General features: G+C 44.2%; 2 protein-coding genes across 10 annotated transcripts in view; one reads left to right on the top strand and one right to left on the bottom strand.

Moving 5' to 3' along the window:
* The window catches only part of TANC1 (tetratricopeptide repeat, ankyrin repeat and coiled-coil containing 1), a 184,259-nt gene extending 173,941 nt beyond the window's left edge, over positions 1-10,318 (top strand). For all 7 annotated transcript variants that reach the window (XM_077319955.1, XM_077319956.1, XM_077319953.1 and 4 more), the window contains 5 exons: positions 706-838; positions 4,970-5,061; positions 6,112-6,258; positions 6,661-6,761; positions 7,563-10,318. In XM_077319955.1, the coding sequence (XP_077176070.1) occupies positions 706-838; positions 4,970-5,061; positions 6,112-6,258; positions 6,661-6,761; positions 7,563-8,985 (1,896 nt within the window). In that variant the 3' untranslated portion in view covers positions 8,986-10,318. The remainder of the gene's footprint in view (positions 1-705; positions 839-4,969; positions 5,062-6,111; positions 6,259-6,660; positions 6,762-7,562) is intronic.
* Positions 10,319-11,659: 1,341 nt separating this feature from the next.
* Positions 11,660-17,406, bottom strand: part of WDSUB1 (WD repeat, sterile alpha motif and U-box domain containing 1) — a 30,429-nt gene continuing 24,682 nt past the window's right edge. For all 3 annotated transcript variants that reach the window (XM_077319979.1, XM_077319976.1, XM_077319978.1), the window contains exons 10-11: positions 15,760-15,900; positions 11,660-12,807 (exon numbers count right to left, since the gene is read on the bottom strand). In XM_077319979.1, coding sequence (XP_077176094.1) covers positions 12,632-12,807; positions 15,760-15,900 — 317 coding nt within the window. In that variant the 3' untranslated portion in view covers positions 11,660-12,631. The remainder of the gene's footprint in view (positions 12,808-15,759; positions 15,901-17,406) is intronic.

Raw genomic sequence — 17,406 nt, 5'->3', positions numbered from 1 at the left:
TTGTGGGGAGAGGAAAGGGAAGGCGACTGTAAGCTGCTTTGAGCCTCCTTTGGGTAGAGAAAAGTGGCATATAAGAGCCAACTCATCTTCTTCTAAATTGCCAGTTTCTAGTCCTCAGTGCCACAGCACTTTGCACCACATGTGCACCACGTGGAAGTAGATGGGGGGAGGGACTATGCTTTTTGGCACTGTTCCCTCATCACCACAAACCCATTTGTAATGACCAAGGTTCCTGAGCTTTGGGGAATTCTTTTTTCCCATTTCCTTTCCATCACTCCCCCCCCTTATCTCCTTATTTTATAAGATTTAATTATCTTGTTTATTGCTTTTATATAATATTCGATTTGCTACGATGCAGGACATTTATTGATGAGTTTATATTTTTGTTTACCGCCCAGAGAGCCTGTCAGGTGTGGGGGCATCAAACAATCTAATCTGTTTTTATTATACGTTTCTTTTGGGTTGTTTATGAAATCAAAATTAACACAATCCTTCTTAAGTTTGCTTTAACATAAATAGGCCGGTGATTAAAGTGTGTAACATTAAAGGAGCTTTTGTAAGAACTGCCTGGTGGAGAATCCTTACTGTTGCAACCGTTTTTAAAACTTTCAGACTTTCAGAAAGGAGTGCATGTTAACAGTACTTCAATACCAGGGAAATACGTAACAATCCTAACCTCTTTGGGGGTTTTCTTTGCGTTTGTAGGTGCAGTATTTAGTAGACAAAGGAGCAGTGATCGAACACGTCGACAACAGTGGGATGCGCCCCCTGGACAGAGCCATTGGGTGTCGAAATACATCCGTTGTGGTGACGCTGCTTCGAAAAGGAGCCAAATTAGGTTAGTGAAGCGCATCCAAAATAAAATGGCTTCATTTAGAGAGGAAATTATTGTCTTGAAAACAACCAGATAAAAATCGTCGTTGTTTCGTTATCGTGCTGGTCCATAAAATGCAATTTAGTGCTAATAAATAATGTCTATTATTATGAAACTGTTTAGATGTTCCCTAGCAAATCTGATGGTTATCTGCTTTAAACTGCAGCATTTTGACATTCTCTCTATATGCCGTAATATTGGCAGCCTTAGTGGAGACAGAACAGCAGAAGGGTGAGAGTCATTTGGTCCAAGAATTTGGGGAGGGGTGGGCAATCCAGTAGATTTTATGGTGCTCGATTTAATGTGTGGTCCCCCCTACCAGCTTTTGGAGAAGAGCAGTGGTATGCATGTTGTTTCCTTTAAATCGGGTGGTCTAACTTCAGACCTGTATGTCTGGGGACAACATTTTGCTTTTACATCCTAGTAACTAGTGTTTAAAGCAGGGGACATTGAGTCTAGATAAGGAACAGACTATTCAACCGTATATGGAGAAAAATGTGGGATGTGACTCAACAGGGTCACATTTCCCTCCATATAAGGTTGAATAGTCAGTTTCTTGATCTGGACTTAATTTCCCCTGCTTTCTCATGGACCTCTCAGCTCTTTTCAGCACCACTGGCCATGATATCCTGGATGAGGAGGCCAAGATGAAAATTGGAAATATGGACTCCAGTGATTCCAGCCCTATCTGGGTTAACAAATCTAGAAGTGGCTGATTTAGGGCAGGGGTAGTCAACCTGCGGTCCTCCAGAAGTTCATGGACTACAATTCCCATGAGCCCCTGCCAGCAAACGCTGGCAGGGGCTCATGGGAATTGTAGTCCATGAACCTCTGGAGGACCACAGGTTGACTACCCCTGATTTAGGGGACAGCTGCTTGACTCCACAGCATTTTGAGCAATGGAGTTGGTTGTTTACAGTGCAGTTCAACGTATCTGTGGAACTGCTAGGAATACAGCACACCCAGCTTTGTTCCTCTGGCCATCAAAATCAGATGCATCCGTGAATGTCTGGAGGCCAGTAATAGGCTACAGGAGAGTCAACAAACTGAGGTCAGAAAATATTTAAGGGCTTCTGATTGGTAATCAGATCTTAATGAGTCTAGACTAGATGGCCTGTATGGCCCCTTCCAACTCTATGATTCTGTGATTCTGAGTCAAGGCAGTTCTGGATAAGATTGCCCTTTGCCTAAAGAAGTATCTCAGTTTGCAGCTTGAGATACTTCTAGGCCTGTATGTAGTGATGGCCGTGAGGCATTATCTTTTTGTTTGGCTTGCTAGCTGTGGCCCTTCCTAGAGGAGCAAGATCTGGCTAGAATTACACATGTTCTGATCCCAGTCAGGTTAGATGACGGTGACAGCAGGCATGGGCAAGGCACTCACCTGGGCCGTTTGCAGGATTGGGGACTATGTTACGTCGGGCAGGGCATTTCTTCCATGCATTGTACCTTTCCTTCTCTGACGAATGAAGCATATACGATGTCCAGAAAATCCAGATTTATTCTGATGCTGCTGTAACCGTGATACAAGGTTTGACCTTTAGTTGCCTCATTCTTGTACATTCCATAACCTCTTTTCTCTGCTGCATTCAGCAGCCGCCCCCAAATCTGTTCCGCCAGCTTTAAGATTCTGTTCCTGGATTGGGAGCTGCCCGCTTGTTCCAGTCTCTGCCCACCTACGCCATGGGCCCCACAGCCTGAGTAGCTGGCCCTTCTGTTGCCGAAAGTAGCTACGGCCACTAGTCAACCTTTTCCCACAGCACTGCCTCCAGACCAAACACACCACAACAGACAGTTCAAAGCCTCGGGCCCCTGCTTGCCTTGTTGCCCATCCAGCCTCCTTCCTGACGTGTGCCGGGACCACTAGACAACCATGCCACAATTACTTTAATGTGTTCGGTGTGCCTTTGAGTGCAATTTAGAAACTCCAGGTGGTACAGAATTCATCAGGAAGACTATTGACTGGCATGGGCTAATTGTACTCTGCCAGTTCTTAAAAGACTTAATTGGCAGCCAGTTCCCTCTGGGACAGGTTAAAAATGCTGATGTTTAAAGCCCTAAATGATCCATGTCACAAAAATGCCGGAGTGACGGCTACTGAGAGGGCCTCTTCCTTTCAGCAGTTCTTCCAATATCTGGTCTACTTGCACATCAAATGAAAACATCCGTTGCCCAATTCTATGTGGGTAGCTGTGTAGCGGAACAAAATTTTAGTCCAGTAGCACCTTAGAACTTTGCTGCCAAGGAAAATCTTATTATTTCCTCAGGCATTATGGTGTTGTCATGGTGTACTCCCATGTGAATGCTTAGAGAGGTTTACCTGTCTTGTGCTGGTCTTGCTGATAGTGCCTAGATTTGTTTGTATGGGTGCTGGACTTTTAAAATTAGGGATGGAGTAAATTTATCTCAATTTAGATTATTTTTTTACTCCTGAGGTTTTGCTCCAGGAATCTTCTGCCACATTTTGTGGAGAAACAGAAAAAAAATATAGAATGCCCCTCCCCATTTTCCTGGGTAAATTTTAGAATTCCGGGCAAATAGATAGGGAAGAAATGGAGATAGTGACAGATTTTATTTTCCTGGGCTCCAAGATCACTGCAGATGGGGACTGCAGCAAAGAAATTAAAAGACACTTGCTCCTGGGGAGGAAAGCTATGGCAAATCTAGACAGCATCCTAAAAAGCAGAGACATCACCCTGCCAACAAAAGTGCGTTTAGTCAAGGCTATGGTCTTCCCAGTTGCAATGTATGGCTGCGAAAGTTGGACCATAAGGAAGGCCGAGCGTCAAAGAATTGAAGCTTTTGAACTCTGGTGCTGGAGAAGACTCTTGCGAGTCCCTTGGACTGCAAGGCGAACAAACCGGTCAGTCCTAGAGGAGATCAGCCCGGATTGCTCCTTAGAAGGCCAGATCCTGAAGATGAAACTCAAATACTTTGGCCACCTCATGAGAAGGAAGGACTCCCTGGAGAAGAGCCTAATGCTGGGAGCGATCGAGGGCAAAAGAAGAAGGGGACGACAGAGAATGAGGTGGATGGATGGAGTCACTGAAGCAGTAGGTGCAAACGTAAATGGACTCTGGGGAATGGTAGAGGACAGGAAGGCCTGGAGGATCATTGTCCATGGGGTCGCGTTGGGTCGGACACGACTTCGCACATAACAACAACAACAATGACTGGGGGGGGGGCTCCAATACTGCAAAACTAGCCCTTTCTGTGCCAATATAATAAAAGAAAATGGTTAAGAGAGCGGCTTCTAATTTAGTGAGCTTGGTTTGGTTCCCCAGTCCTTCACATGCAACCAGCTAGGTGACCTTGGGCTCATCACAGCCCTGATAGTGCTGTTCTGACCAAGCAGACCTCTCTCCGCCTCACCTCCCTCACAGGGTGGGGAGAGGAAGGGAAGGCCACTTTGTGACTCCTTTGGGCAGTGAAAAGTGGGATATAAAAATAACTCTTCTTCTAAAATTATGCTTTAAGCTAAGGAAAAATTATAAAACCCCCCTCAAAATTAGGTCATGTGCTAGAAAAATGATTGGTTAATTTGTTTTTTTGGGGGGGGGGCTACATACAAGGGTGAATTCTGAAAATATTCATTTTTTCTTCTTCTCTGTTGTAGCACACAGGTCCTCTCTGCTAGGCTCCCCACATCTCTGATTCATGGAAGTTCATGCCATGAGTCACCTTTCTGAAAAAAAATCCCAAATGTTCATAGTCTCCACAGACACTCATGGGTAGAGAAGCACAAACATGCAACCCCCTATCTGACTGTTCATCAGACTTTGCACAATCTTGAGAAGCAATATAAAGAGGGAGAAAAAAAGATCTGATCATGAGATGCATCTTAATAGGATTTTGTGACCACGCCTGGCATTTCTTATCTTGCTGGTTTTTATCTGCAGTTTATGGTTTTATTTGTAAGGTGTTTTATGATACTGGTGTTACATTTTTAAAAAATCTTTTAAAATCTGTGAACTGATTTGAATAATGTTGCTAAATACAGCTAAGAAGTTCTTTATAAAGTGATATGTTTATCTTGAAATTTTTAGCACACAAGTTTCAGCATGATGCATTTTTAATGATACATTAATTAAATTTCAGGAAACGCAGCCTGGGCAATGGCCACTTCAAAGCCGGATATTCTGATCATTCTTCTGCAAAAGCTAGTTGAAGAAGGAAACATAATGTACAAAGTATGTCTGCCTTTGCTTTTATTTATAGCACTAATCTCCAAACGTGTTGTGTATGGACTCGTTACACAATGGTCGATGCCGGTACCTCAGGTTGCTGAACAATTATTGGAAATTGGCTGTCTCGTGGGAACAGTGTGCAAAATAAGACACTATTGTAAAACACAGAGAAAAGACATGTGGGTCAATTTCATAAAAATCCAGATCTTTGCAAAAACAATGGGCTTCGAGCACTTCTAGATGTTACAGTGTTGATGGGTCCAACCTGTTTCAACACTTGAAAAGGGGGGCAGGGTACAAGAGTGCCTGGTACGATTACAGTGCAGGTCTGATCCAGCTTGGATTGTTGTGGCATTTTTAAATTGATCAAATTCAGCTGTAAAATGACAACAGCGGTGTCCACGGGTTTGATCTTTGGCTGCAGTCATGGCTAGTTGTTGTTGTTGTTGTTATTGTTATTATTATTATTATTAATTAGATTTATTTCCCGCCACTCCCCGTAAGCTCGTGGCGGGTCACAACAGTCCTATCCCCATTAAAATACCCATTAAAAGACTTTAAAAACAATCCGAACATGGCGGAAGCTCTCATTATTCCTACCCCCTGCTATCAGAGCGGCAGGGAGGGTGGGGAGGAGGTCTAACTTACTAGGTCCGGGGGGGGGGGGGATGCTGGCACTCGTTCGCTGACCCCGGCCTCAACCAAAAACCTGCCTTTATGGGATGCTTTATTTATACAGGCGAGGTAGGCCCATATGATTCAGTACAGCTGAATCTCACTATTAAATCAGCTGCAAAATTATTCTTCGAAGTCCTGTTGGAGACACCTGCGCAGTCCAGCAAAAACCAAAAGACCCAACCATGCCTAGCATGGCATGATTCAGCATATATTTTTCTCGGTCAATATCTGGGTCAAGCATTACTCCTTGGTTCTCCGGCATTCTAGCTTTCTAGTTTTCTCTCCCACAGAGCTCATTAACATGTCAGATGTTTTAAAGATGAAAGCAGCATTTTAGAGCAAGAGTGTCAGACTTCTGTGCTCTTCACCTTGCAGAAAGGGAAGATGAAAGAGGCAGCACAGCGGTACCAATACGCTTTACGGAAGTTTCCTCGGGAGAGTTTTGGAGAAGAAATTAAAGCGTTCAATGAGCTCCGCGTCTCACTATACCTAAACCTGTCACGGTGCCGAAGAAAGACAAATGTAAGCTCTTGTCGTGCAAGTTTTAATACATTGTGGCAAATAATAAGGTTCTAGAAACAAACACGCAGGGAGAGGGATGGGATGGGACTTGCTAGAAACGGCTCACTAATTTTAAAAATGTACGTGCCAGCTCTGCAAAGGCCACTTGCATGCCCGTCCAGCAGCCGTGTCCTGTCCTGACGCAGAATGGCACAGCAGGTGTATGAACGTGCCGCAGAATTCTCCAGCAGTCTCAAGGCAGCACTTTGGTTATCAGAGTCCTGCACAAGGATTAAAGGCTTGGCTTGCAGGATGGGCTAAAAGAGTAAACAGCAGAGATTTGATCAAGAAGCTGTTTGACGGATCGCAACAGTCTGTTCTAGTAACTTTGCAAATTAAGAAATTGCTTTCTTGTTTTGATAGGATTTTGGCATGGCCGACGAGTTTGCTACTAAGGCACTAGAACTCAAACCCACATCTTACGAAGCCTATTATGCGAGAGCAAGAGCCAAGAGGAACAGCAGGTACTTAAAGACATATGCGTGCCACAGCCATTCCTTGCTAGCGTTGTTGTAATAGTAAGCTGGATCTTAGCATTCCCTTCTTAAAAGGCTACTGGGAAGAGGAAATATCGCAAAAAAGTATAGCCTTGTTATTTCTCACCTTCCCTAGCCTGTTCTCATCTGTCTCTGCCAGCCTCCCTGCCCATACATTTATATTGATGCAGATGAAAACTGTAGTCTGTGGCCAGTAACTTGGGAAGAGTTTGGAACTGAGGAATGAATAGGGTTGCCATCTCTGGGTTAGGAAACACACGGGGATTTTGGAGGTGGAGCTTGGGGAAGGGAGGGACATCAGCAGAGTATAAGGCCATGAAGTCTGCCCTCCAAAGCAGCCATTTTCTCTAGGGGGAACTGATCTGGGTTGCCTGGCAATCTCTTGTAGTGGCAGGAGGTCTCCAGGTGCAGCCTGGAGGTTAGCAACCCTAGCTATGAATCTTGTTAACTACTGTAACATTAAAAGCAGGGGACCTGCAAGGACTCATGGAGTAGAAGACGTCCCCTCCCCCTTGCCCCTACAATCCCCTCCCCCTTCGCCATTTATCTCTCCATTTCCCAATGCACACACAAAAGCCTATGCCTTGAATAAAACTTTGTTGGACTTTAAGTTGTCACTGGACTCAAAACTTGGTTCTATTAGAAGCGACATGAGACTCAAGCACCAAATCTTAAGATAATAAAGGGGCCTGGAGAGGGGCTTGATGGGATGCAGTTGTTAAAGTGCAAACGTGCCCAGTTTATTGAATATGCCTTTTCCTCCGCCAGGCAGTTCCATGCATCCCTCGTTGATCTGCGTGAAGCCATAAAGTTGTGCCCGGGCAACCAAGAAATCAAGAGACTGCTGGCCCGAGTTGAAGAGGAGTGCAAGCAACTCCAGCGGACGCAGCAGCAGAAGCAGCAGTGTCCCCTGCCAACCCAGCAGAGCAATGACTCTGACAATGAAGGGGAAGCTCTCGTGCAGGACCCCTTCAGCTTGGGAGAGATAGAGGAGGAGGGATCGTTGCACGAGGAGGTGCCTGGCCCATCTGCACAGAGGCTGCCGCTTTCCCAAGCTGCGGCCTCTTGCGGCCGAAACCCTCCGGAAGGGAATCCCCAGAAATGCAGGCCCATTTCCCCCCCAAACAGAGCAGGTGGTAAATACCTGCGAGAGCCCGGCTTGACCATGCAGCCCACAAAACAGGCCCAGATAGTGAAAACTAACCAGCATCTGAATTCCGCCCAGTCTGGGACGAGAGCCGGGCCTGGCCAGCCTGGCCCCAAGACTCAGCCCCTTCAGTACCTTCCTCCAAGCCCTGTGCCCTCCAGACACCTGACCAACCTAAGCAACAATAAAAGCCAGCATGTGGATGGCACAAACACGCTTTCTGCGAGTATTGCCGCAGGGAGTAGCTCTGCAGTGTTCAATGAGAGGCTAGCAGCTGCCGGACAGTTTTCATACTTGCAGCACAGCGACAAAGGATCTTCTCACATTTTCTTAACTAAATCCAAAACTCACGAGAGACTAGCTGTGCACGCTCCCCCGGGCATGGAGAAAACAGGTCCGTTTCCGTCTCAAGGAATCAGCGAGGCCAGGCAGCCGAGCTCTGCCAGCTCTAGTCCCGTTCCTGGCGGCATGGTCGTTTCCAGCTCAACAAGCAGCTTATCTTCGAGCAGCAGCTTCTCTGAGAGCCTGAAAGGGCAAGGCCCTGATGTCCGACTGAAGGAGAGCAAAGCGAACCAAGGTCAAGGCGGAGCAGCGGAACACAGGCCTCGAAATACTCCCTTCATGGGGATCATGGATAAAACTGCACGGTTCCAGCAGCAAATGAACCCGTCAATTCGCAGTTGGCACGGCCAGACTGCGGAAGGATTCCTGAAAAGTGTCGCCACCACCGGAGGAAATCCGTCTTCGAGTTGCGAGCAGTTCCCCGCGAAGCAGTTGGTCAGCTATGGAAATCAAGCGTTCTCTTCTTCTTCTTCCGTTTTAACATCCGGGGAGAGCATCCAGAATGGGATGCAGTCTAGAGACCTGGAGGAACTCAAGTGCCAAGCATCTGCCTCCTCCCAAGACAGCAGGATGGCGAAGCCTGTGGCTCATTTGTACCAGGACGTTCTCTCTAAACAGCACTCTCCGCTTAATAAAGACATTCATTCAAGTCATGTCACTTCTACAAAGCCAAAGCGATCTTTTGTAGAATCTAACGTGTGAATAGTTCTGCCTACTTGATCACAAACCGTGTCTCTCTTTGGTTGTAAAACTTAGCACGTAGTGGCATATAACTAATATTAATAGCTGATGATATCTTGCAGGGTGTATAACAAACTTGATCATCCAGCCACTTCTTGACCATTAAAACAGGCTGTCCCGTAAGCAAAATACGGGCCGCCACCACGTAGTTAAGGTCATTGTGTATTAATGCAGTGGAGGTGGGATTTCATCAGGGGTAGTCAACCTGCGGCCCTCCAGATGTCCATGGACTACAATTCCCAGGAGCCCCTGCCAGCATTTGCTGGCAGAAGTTCCTGGGAATTGTAGTCCATGGACATCTGGAGGGCCGCAGTTTGACTACCCCTGGATTTCATGGTTAATGTTAAGAGAGGATTTAAAGATGCTTGCCTGATTTAACTATATTAGTAAAAATACCAAGCAAAGTCCTTTGAAATGTTTTGTACAGCCATGTATATAGCCTGTCAAAAAAGGGTGTAACTCCTGCAATGTGGTGGGATCCGTAGCACGTCCAGATCTGCCCATGACTGTTTGTCTGTCAGGAAGTTTAAGCATTACGCTCCCAGTTTAATAAAGATACTGGTGTCATTTCAGGAAAACTTCTGTCACTTCCGTGCAAGTCATTCAGCAGCCATATATATATATATTTTTTTGATTGTGTGAATAATTTTGACTTTAGTTACTATAAGGCAGCAAATAAATTTACAAAGGGTGGAGGGATTTGCATGCATTTTGTTTCAACATCCTGGTTATTGCACTGAGTTATATAGGAGATGTTAACAACATATAACAGCACTTTACATAGTTTATCTAAACACCTTTTGAGGTGCTATGTAAGTAACAAGATGGAGAAGAAGGAAGAGGACTGCAAGTTTTTGCTGTGTTTTTATAGGTCTCCCAATAAGCATTGGTGGGAGGAATATGTGGATCCACTTTTATAGGAAGGGCATCTGACACTTGGCCCTCAGTGCTTCAGTGGGAAACGTCTTAGTTGGGAAAATGTTTTCAAGATGACCAGTTTGTAAGGACATTCCTGTAAGTAACAAAGAGCGACAGAATACTCCAACTTGTACAAGCTCAACCTTAACAGATTATTCCCTTGTGTACAGTATGTATGTACATTGTAATGACATTCTCGCACGATTTTTAAAAATTCCATAAAAAATCGCAATTTCTAAATGAATTGTTACTCCTTAGCTTATTTATTGTTTCTCTTGGTATTTATACAGTCTTATTTTATTCTCTCGTTCTGTAGATCTATTTTTTTGCACAGCTACTGTATTTTTCCCATATGAAATAAAAGACTATTAATATAGCTTATGATCCAGCAGCATGCAATTTTTGGCTACGAAATAAAAGTTTTACCAGTGACTGACTTCTAGGGGTTGGTCAGGAATTTAATGGCCACGTAACCAGACACAATGGTTACTTTTCAGCCGAGAAGAACCTTTTGAGGTGGGCTTGCTGTCTTCTCTCAGGTGAAGGGCTCAGTGCTGATCCTCTAGTGGCCAGGACAATCACTGCCCATCAGACTGCTTGTGAATGGGGGCATACCACACAATTTGTGCAGCATATTATAAGCATATAGCCATTGTAGGAGACAACACTGATGTGCCCACTTAACTGGCTTCTCAGCATAGTTTGAGAGGTTTGTCATCAAGGACTCAAGGATGCTCCATGGAAGCTGTGTAATCGCTAATTAAAGACGCATTATGTGAGTGCTGGTTTCTAGCCAGAATGCTCTAGCCAGAGCTGTCCCAGGCCAGATTCAAAATCTAAAATACCGATGATGAAAATTCTTCAGACCCCTACTAGGCTTCCTGCCCCGCAGGACTTCTTATGCTTAGCTGCAAAAGATGTCAACAGCTTTAATTCTCACGTGAACGTTTTTTAATGATCCTTCAGTTTATACAGTCTATAATTCAGTCTACAGAAGTTTCCACACACACACACACACACCCATGTTCCCAATTCAGTTCATATTTACAGTCATGATAGGTCCCTGACCCAAGCAGCTTACTGTGACAGATTGCACTTTTAAAATCTTAGAAGTGCTGTCAAACAGAATAAAGGATTGTGAAGGGTTAATTCTTCACAGAAACCAGAGGGCCTTGAGTGACAGGCTGCTCCAAACAATCTGACTGGTTAGCATTAGCTGAGCAGAGAAAGACTTGAGAGCGGCATGTTTTGGAGACAGATTTCTGCCTTGATGGAGTTAACTGACAGTCTGAATTCAACCTTAGCTGTGAGCGATTTAACACAGAGAAAGGGGGAGGGGGGAGAGTAGGCAAGGAATCTTAGGAAGTAGGAGAAGACTCCCATCCAGGTCAAAGAAAGGATATAGATCTAGTGTAAGGAGAATTTTTCTTCCCAGTCAAACAGGATGTCAGCTCTGAAGAGTACAGAGATCCCTAGTCTGGTGTGGTTAGAAACTGCCTTTAGAGACCTTAAGACTAAGTTAAAAACTCAAGACGAGTACTGATGTTCCAAGAGAAGGGGGTTGGCTATTGGAAAGAGTGTACCAGTCTTCTGGTAACTGAGTTAGAGAACATTCAAAGACAGTGTACTGAAGTATTTGAGGCAAACACTGGAACAAAAGCCTCTCAACATAAAGATTTAAGTCACTGTGAATAGCTTAAACTCTCATTAGCCTGCCTTTCTCTTATTTATTTATTATACCACCCTACCAGCAAGCCGGCTCAGGGCAGTGTACATCAATTTCCTCTGGACATACAAATAATTAAAGCAATTATATTTACATTTAAATGGAATTAAAAACCAAGAAATGACAATCTGGATTAAATATCAGCATCAGCAGATTTGGATTTTTCCCATTCTCTTGAATCAGATTGCCCCGAAGCGCCCAACCCTAACCCCAACCAAAAGCCTGGTGGAAGAGCTCCATCTTACAAGATCTGCAGAACTACCAGTTCCAACAGGGCCCAAATCTGTTCTGGGAGCTCATTCCTCCAAGTAGGGGCCAGGATAGGTCAGGGACTACCAATTTAGGGTTAGCAGACTGAAGCACTCTTCCAGGGATATAGATAAAAAGGTGTCAGGTATGCTGGGAGCAATTGAGGGCAAAAGAAGAAGGGGACGACAGAGAATGAGGTGGCTGGATGGAGCCACTGAAGCAGTCAGTGCAAACTTAAATGGACTCCGGGGAATGGTAGAGGACAGAAAGACCTGGAGGATCATGGTCCATGGGGTTGCAATGGGTCAGACCCAACTTCGCAAGTAACAACAATCAGGTATGGAGGGCCCAGATTGCAAATAGCCTTATGGGAAAGTTAAAACATTTTGTTATTTTGAGTTTCAAAACACTTCAAATGTTATTTAAGTTGTTTTAAGTTAAAATAGATTCCTGACCCTTCTTTCAGTTTCTTAGGCTGAGCCAAAATATCGCACTGTGACAGGTTGGGACAGCCAGAGTTCTTCAGCAAGAAGAGGACAAAGAAGAAAAAAAAAGATCATCAGTAACAAATCCATTACGAGGCTCAGTCAGTAAAGGGAATAGAAAATGGAGAGGAAATCTCAGCACTCAAGAAGGGAAGTGGTAGGAGAGTATCACACTCTCTGATTTACCCACCTCCAATTTGATTTCCTCTAATCTGAATATTCAGGTTATTTAAGACAGTGGATTTTGAGTGTGCACTGGCTGTGTCTCTAACCAGCGACTGATAGCCATTTTCAAAGTTCTATTTGGGGTAAGGACAAGTCTCTGTAGAGGGAGGTTGGTCATGGGACTTGAGCGCCTTTTAACAATCCAGTTTTCCATTGCTTCCTTCTCGTAGGAGTAGCCATCTAAAGAGAAATTGTAAACATATCCAAATCACTAACAGGAATGTTTTACGAAATGCTAAGGTAACACTGCATTTTAGGAAGGGGTCCTAACAAGTATTTCAAGACCATCTGGTATAAGTTCTTTAAAGGACTCCCTCGATACCCAATAGGATGGGGGGAGAGAAATACTCAATAGAACCAGGGTGAATCTAATACCAGTAGCCTCTCATCTCCCCCCCACCAATGAGTAAGGGCACATATTTTGTCCAAAGTACACCTTGGTGCATTGACTGGTCTGCAACAAGCTGTCTATTCATATAGGTTGCGGTGCAACCTATCTATGGTATTTCTGCATCTCACCAGTTGAGAACCACTACTCTAAAGGAAACAGCAGCCAGTCTTGACTGCTGCGCTCGTGTGCCTGCATATCTGCAAACATTTCTGCATTCATACTCTACAGCAGTGGTCCGCAACCTTTTCCAGGCTGCGGACCAGCGGCGGCGGGGAGGACGATTGCCCGGCCATATGCGGCACTCCCGCGCATGCGTTTTTGCGGCCACACATGGCACAAACGCGCATGCGCGGCCCGGCACAGCCCTGCGGAGGCAGGGAGCCGCGGCCCAGTGCCAGGGCCTTCGCGGCCCGACACTGGGCCGCAGCCCAGCGGTTGGGGACCACCGCTCTACAGAAAGCCTCTTCCCTGTCTGTGAAAGCCAATGGCTTCTTTTACCTCTTCATCTAGTATCTATCCTACTGCTAATTTTGTTAATAAAACTTCTATTAAACTCTATAGAGCAGGGCTAGTCAAACTGCGGCCCTCGCTGTCAGGGGCTCATGGGAATTGTAGTCCATGGACATCTGGAGGGCCGCAGTTTGACTACCCCTGCTATAGAGACTTACTAAAATTTCAGGTAGCTGGATTGAACCACTGGATTCCCCCCCCCCCAGAAAAAAAAGATCATCAGTAACAAATCCATTTTCACCCATAGCTTGCAATTGCACATCACTGGAAATAGTTGGGGTTTTTTTCCCCTCATGGAAAATCAGTAATCTGAATTTCTTGGAATTAATAACCGCTACGGCAGAAGATAGAACATTAGGATCCCCTGAAAAAGAAATCCTTCTTCTCCAAGAATTTGCTAAATGCAAACAGTTGTGATTCTCAGCTCATCTATTCTATTACTGATTTGAATGCTGGCGTTAAAATTGCTTCCCAAAGTTCATCACGGAGCTGTCAAAGGAATCATCAGAGCTGCTAGGCAAGGTCCCTTGTGCCCACTCCCTTTCATGTATAAAACAGCAGCTCCAAAACAGTGACGTGACTAGGCAGTAAATTACAACTGATAATCTGCATTTTAATAGCCCTCATTCAGTACTGCTAAATAAGAAGTCATGTCCGTAAAGCCACTCTCTTGTTCAAAAAACAAACATTGCTAACTTATGTTTGGGTTATACACAGCTTCTTCGGAAGCATAAATACTTTTTTTTTTAATGTTGAGGTTCAATTACCACTTAATAAATGCAGTTTGCTTGTCTTTATCACCTATGAAAAACACACACACACCGGAGGAAGTAATGAATCCCAATGTTTGTTATTTAGCACTTTTGAGGCATGAGATGGATATCCAAAGAGGAAGATATAAAAGGCATAGAAATAGTAATCATAGGTTTACTGAAGTGTCTAGTGCGCCTCATAAAAGTATTTCTTGTCAGGCAAGAAACGAAAAGAAATAAGGTAGAAATTATGAGTACGTGGCAAGACAGAGCAAGCTCATGCTTTCAGATACTAGTAATTTACTCCCACGTTCAATACAGCACTTCACTTCTGAGCTACCCCCACTCTATTGTTAAGGAATGGTGGTGAAAGAGATGTGCTGTTCCTTTTTATTGTCTGCAACCAGCAGAAAAAGGGGATCAGCAATCTCACAATCTTTTGCAATGAGCATGAGGATGCTGTTTGGGAAAAGGTCATGCTGCCTAACTTGTCTGCCCAGGAGGACAAATGCAGTCACATTACTTAAACCAACCAAAGAGATATTAGACCTAAAGGACAGGTTTAACAGTAAAACATCGTTGCAAGTGTACTCCAAGAGAGTGTAGCGTCGATTTCAGACTTTATATGACCTTCACATAACTACAATTATTTCAACAAAAGCAGTACCTGTTTGGTTCTTCAGTTACTTGCACTGGCACTTCGAGCAAGCCTCTGAATGCGATCAAATGGTTATGGGAGAACAAACAGAAGCTGAATCCAGGTGAGACAGTGGCAAGGTTATTTGGAACGGCCACTCCTGTAAATAGAATTGTTCTCCCTCCCATAAGGAACTATTTTTTGCTGAAATATCCTGTAAGAGCTCAGGAGTCTTGTTGGAGCCTCCTACTGGCGAAACATGTAGAAAACTCTTTCTACCAGCTAGCTCCCTATTTGCAGGTGCCTTTTCTGGTCATGGTGGTCCCTGCTTTGGTAAGCCTGTGGCTGGATTAGTGTAAAATGCTGTACTTGGGGCTGTCCGTGAGGACAACCCAGAGGATTCACCTGCAGAGTGTGTATGTGTGTGATCACAGTCCGGCAGTCAGAACCATAATGCTTGTACCGTGAGGTCCCATCGCCGACTGTCAGTTGCCAGGTCCAATTCAAGGTGCTGTTGCTTATCTTTCGAGCCATTCATGACCTGGGGCCATATACTTGAAAACAGTCTTCCCCTGCATATGGGTATGCAATTGCCAGGGTGGTATAATGACTAGAGTATGGAATCAGGCTCTGAGAGACACAGGCTTAAATCCCAATTCTGTCATGTAGACTGGCTGGGCACATATCTGAACTATCTCACAGAGTTGATGCTGGCAGGGGCTCATGGGAATTGTAATCCATAGACATTTGGAGGGCCGCCGTTTGACTACCCCTGATTTGGCAGGATTCAAATATTTATCTTTGTATTTAAAGACGCCCAAATCATTCTGGTTCACACCTACCTGCGGCAATGACTGGATCTTTCATAAGTTCCTTTGTTATAGGACACAGGAATTCATCAGGCACAGCTTCAGTGGCAGATTTCCTTTCCATCTGCAGTTCTTCAATATTCCTTAACACTTTACTGCGGAGGCCTAGAGATTCTGGAAAGGAATTCACACATAAAACACATTAGGCTTTCATTGACAGCTCAGCCTTGAAAAATGACTATGATTAAATATTTCATTCAGGTCACCACCAAAACTTTCTCCTCCTTGCTCTGTAACACAACTAAACACAACGGCATTACATGAATAACAGGCTTACTACTAGCTTCAACAATAGCTTTAAGTGAAAACACAAACAGGGTAGGCCTAGTTGAAGAACATATACAGGCATGTAGAAGGCCTCAGATTGAACTTCTGGTTAAAAAAAAAATCATGTAGTAGCCAATGCAAAAGACTTCTAAGACCCTGAAGAGCCACGGTCATTCACAGTAGAAAACCTAAACCACTAACCTTGATAAACCCATGGTCTGATTTGCTCAGAACAGCTTCACAGGCCAAAAAAAAACCCTCTGTGTTAAAAACCATCTATATTACCTCAAAAAACCAAAAACCTACCCTAAACTGAACTCCTTTATGGACCATTACTAAATATAAACTGCTATATGTTCTGTGGTAATAATCGGTCATTAATCGGAGAGAGACCTCAAATAGCCCTAACCCTTCCCATATAAGCAGGAATGGGTTCACAAAAAGAGTTTAAAGTTTGCAGAGCACCTGCTATATCCCGGTCAAGCCTTAGAGTTATTTTTCATAATTGGTGGGGAGGGAGGTGGGAACAAGCGTATTCTGGCAGGGTGTGTGATGCAGGACATAGCCTATCGTGTAACTGCTACTAGTGGGAAATGGCTGTTCCAATGGGCCTTGCTGTCCTAATTTAACCATTGTTTATATTGTAACATGGCAATTAGCTTGGATAAGAAACCGGTTCCATTTGCATGGTAATGAAGCATTCTTCCACAGAGGTGTCAAAAACAATCAAACAGGCTAATGAAATGCTATGCGAACCACCTGCTGGTCACCTTCTCCTCAATTAAATGCCTCTGGGAGCAAAGAAAACTAACATAGCAGGACAAGAACCAAGCAATTAACACAAAGCAGTTCAACAGGTCCACATCATCATGGCTCTTTAATTTCAAGGACATCCATTTACCTTCACAAAAGACTATTTATATCATGTAAATACTATAGTCTTCAAAAGACAACAAAGTTAGGCACACTGAGGGCCATCATGAATCTGACAATGAAAGAATATGCGTCGCACACTTGCAAAGAAAGAGAGCTTGCTAGGATATGGCATCCAGTCTGGTAGATGCTGAAATTAATACAGAAAGCTAGAAATAGATTTTCTAATACATAAGGTTAATATTTTTCAGGCTTTCTAACTCAAACCTTTTCCAAGCCGCACCTCTTCATCCTCAAGTTCAACATATTCTACCAAAGACTTGTAGAAGATCAGCGGAATATCATGAAAAATACTAAATGACATAAAAACGAGATGGTCCATCTATTCCAAAGGTCCATCTAATGCAGCATCCTGTCTAATTGAGAGGGTTGCCCTGTAGACACCACAAAGACTCATGATTTGTAGAAATCAGAATTCTT

The sequence above is a fragment of the Paroedura picta genome, chromosome 2, assembly GCF_049243985.1.
Source record: "Paroedura picta isolate Pp20150507F chromosome 2, Ppicta_v3.0, whole genome shotgun sequence".
Lineage (NCBI taxonomy): Eukaryota > Metazoa > Chordata > Lepidosauria > Squamata > Gekkonidae > Paroedura > Paroedura picta.
Note: the sequence above shows the minus strand (reverse complement) of the source record. Positions and strands in the feature narration are given on the sequence as shown.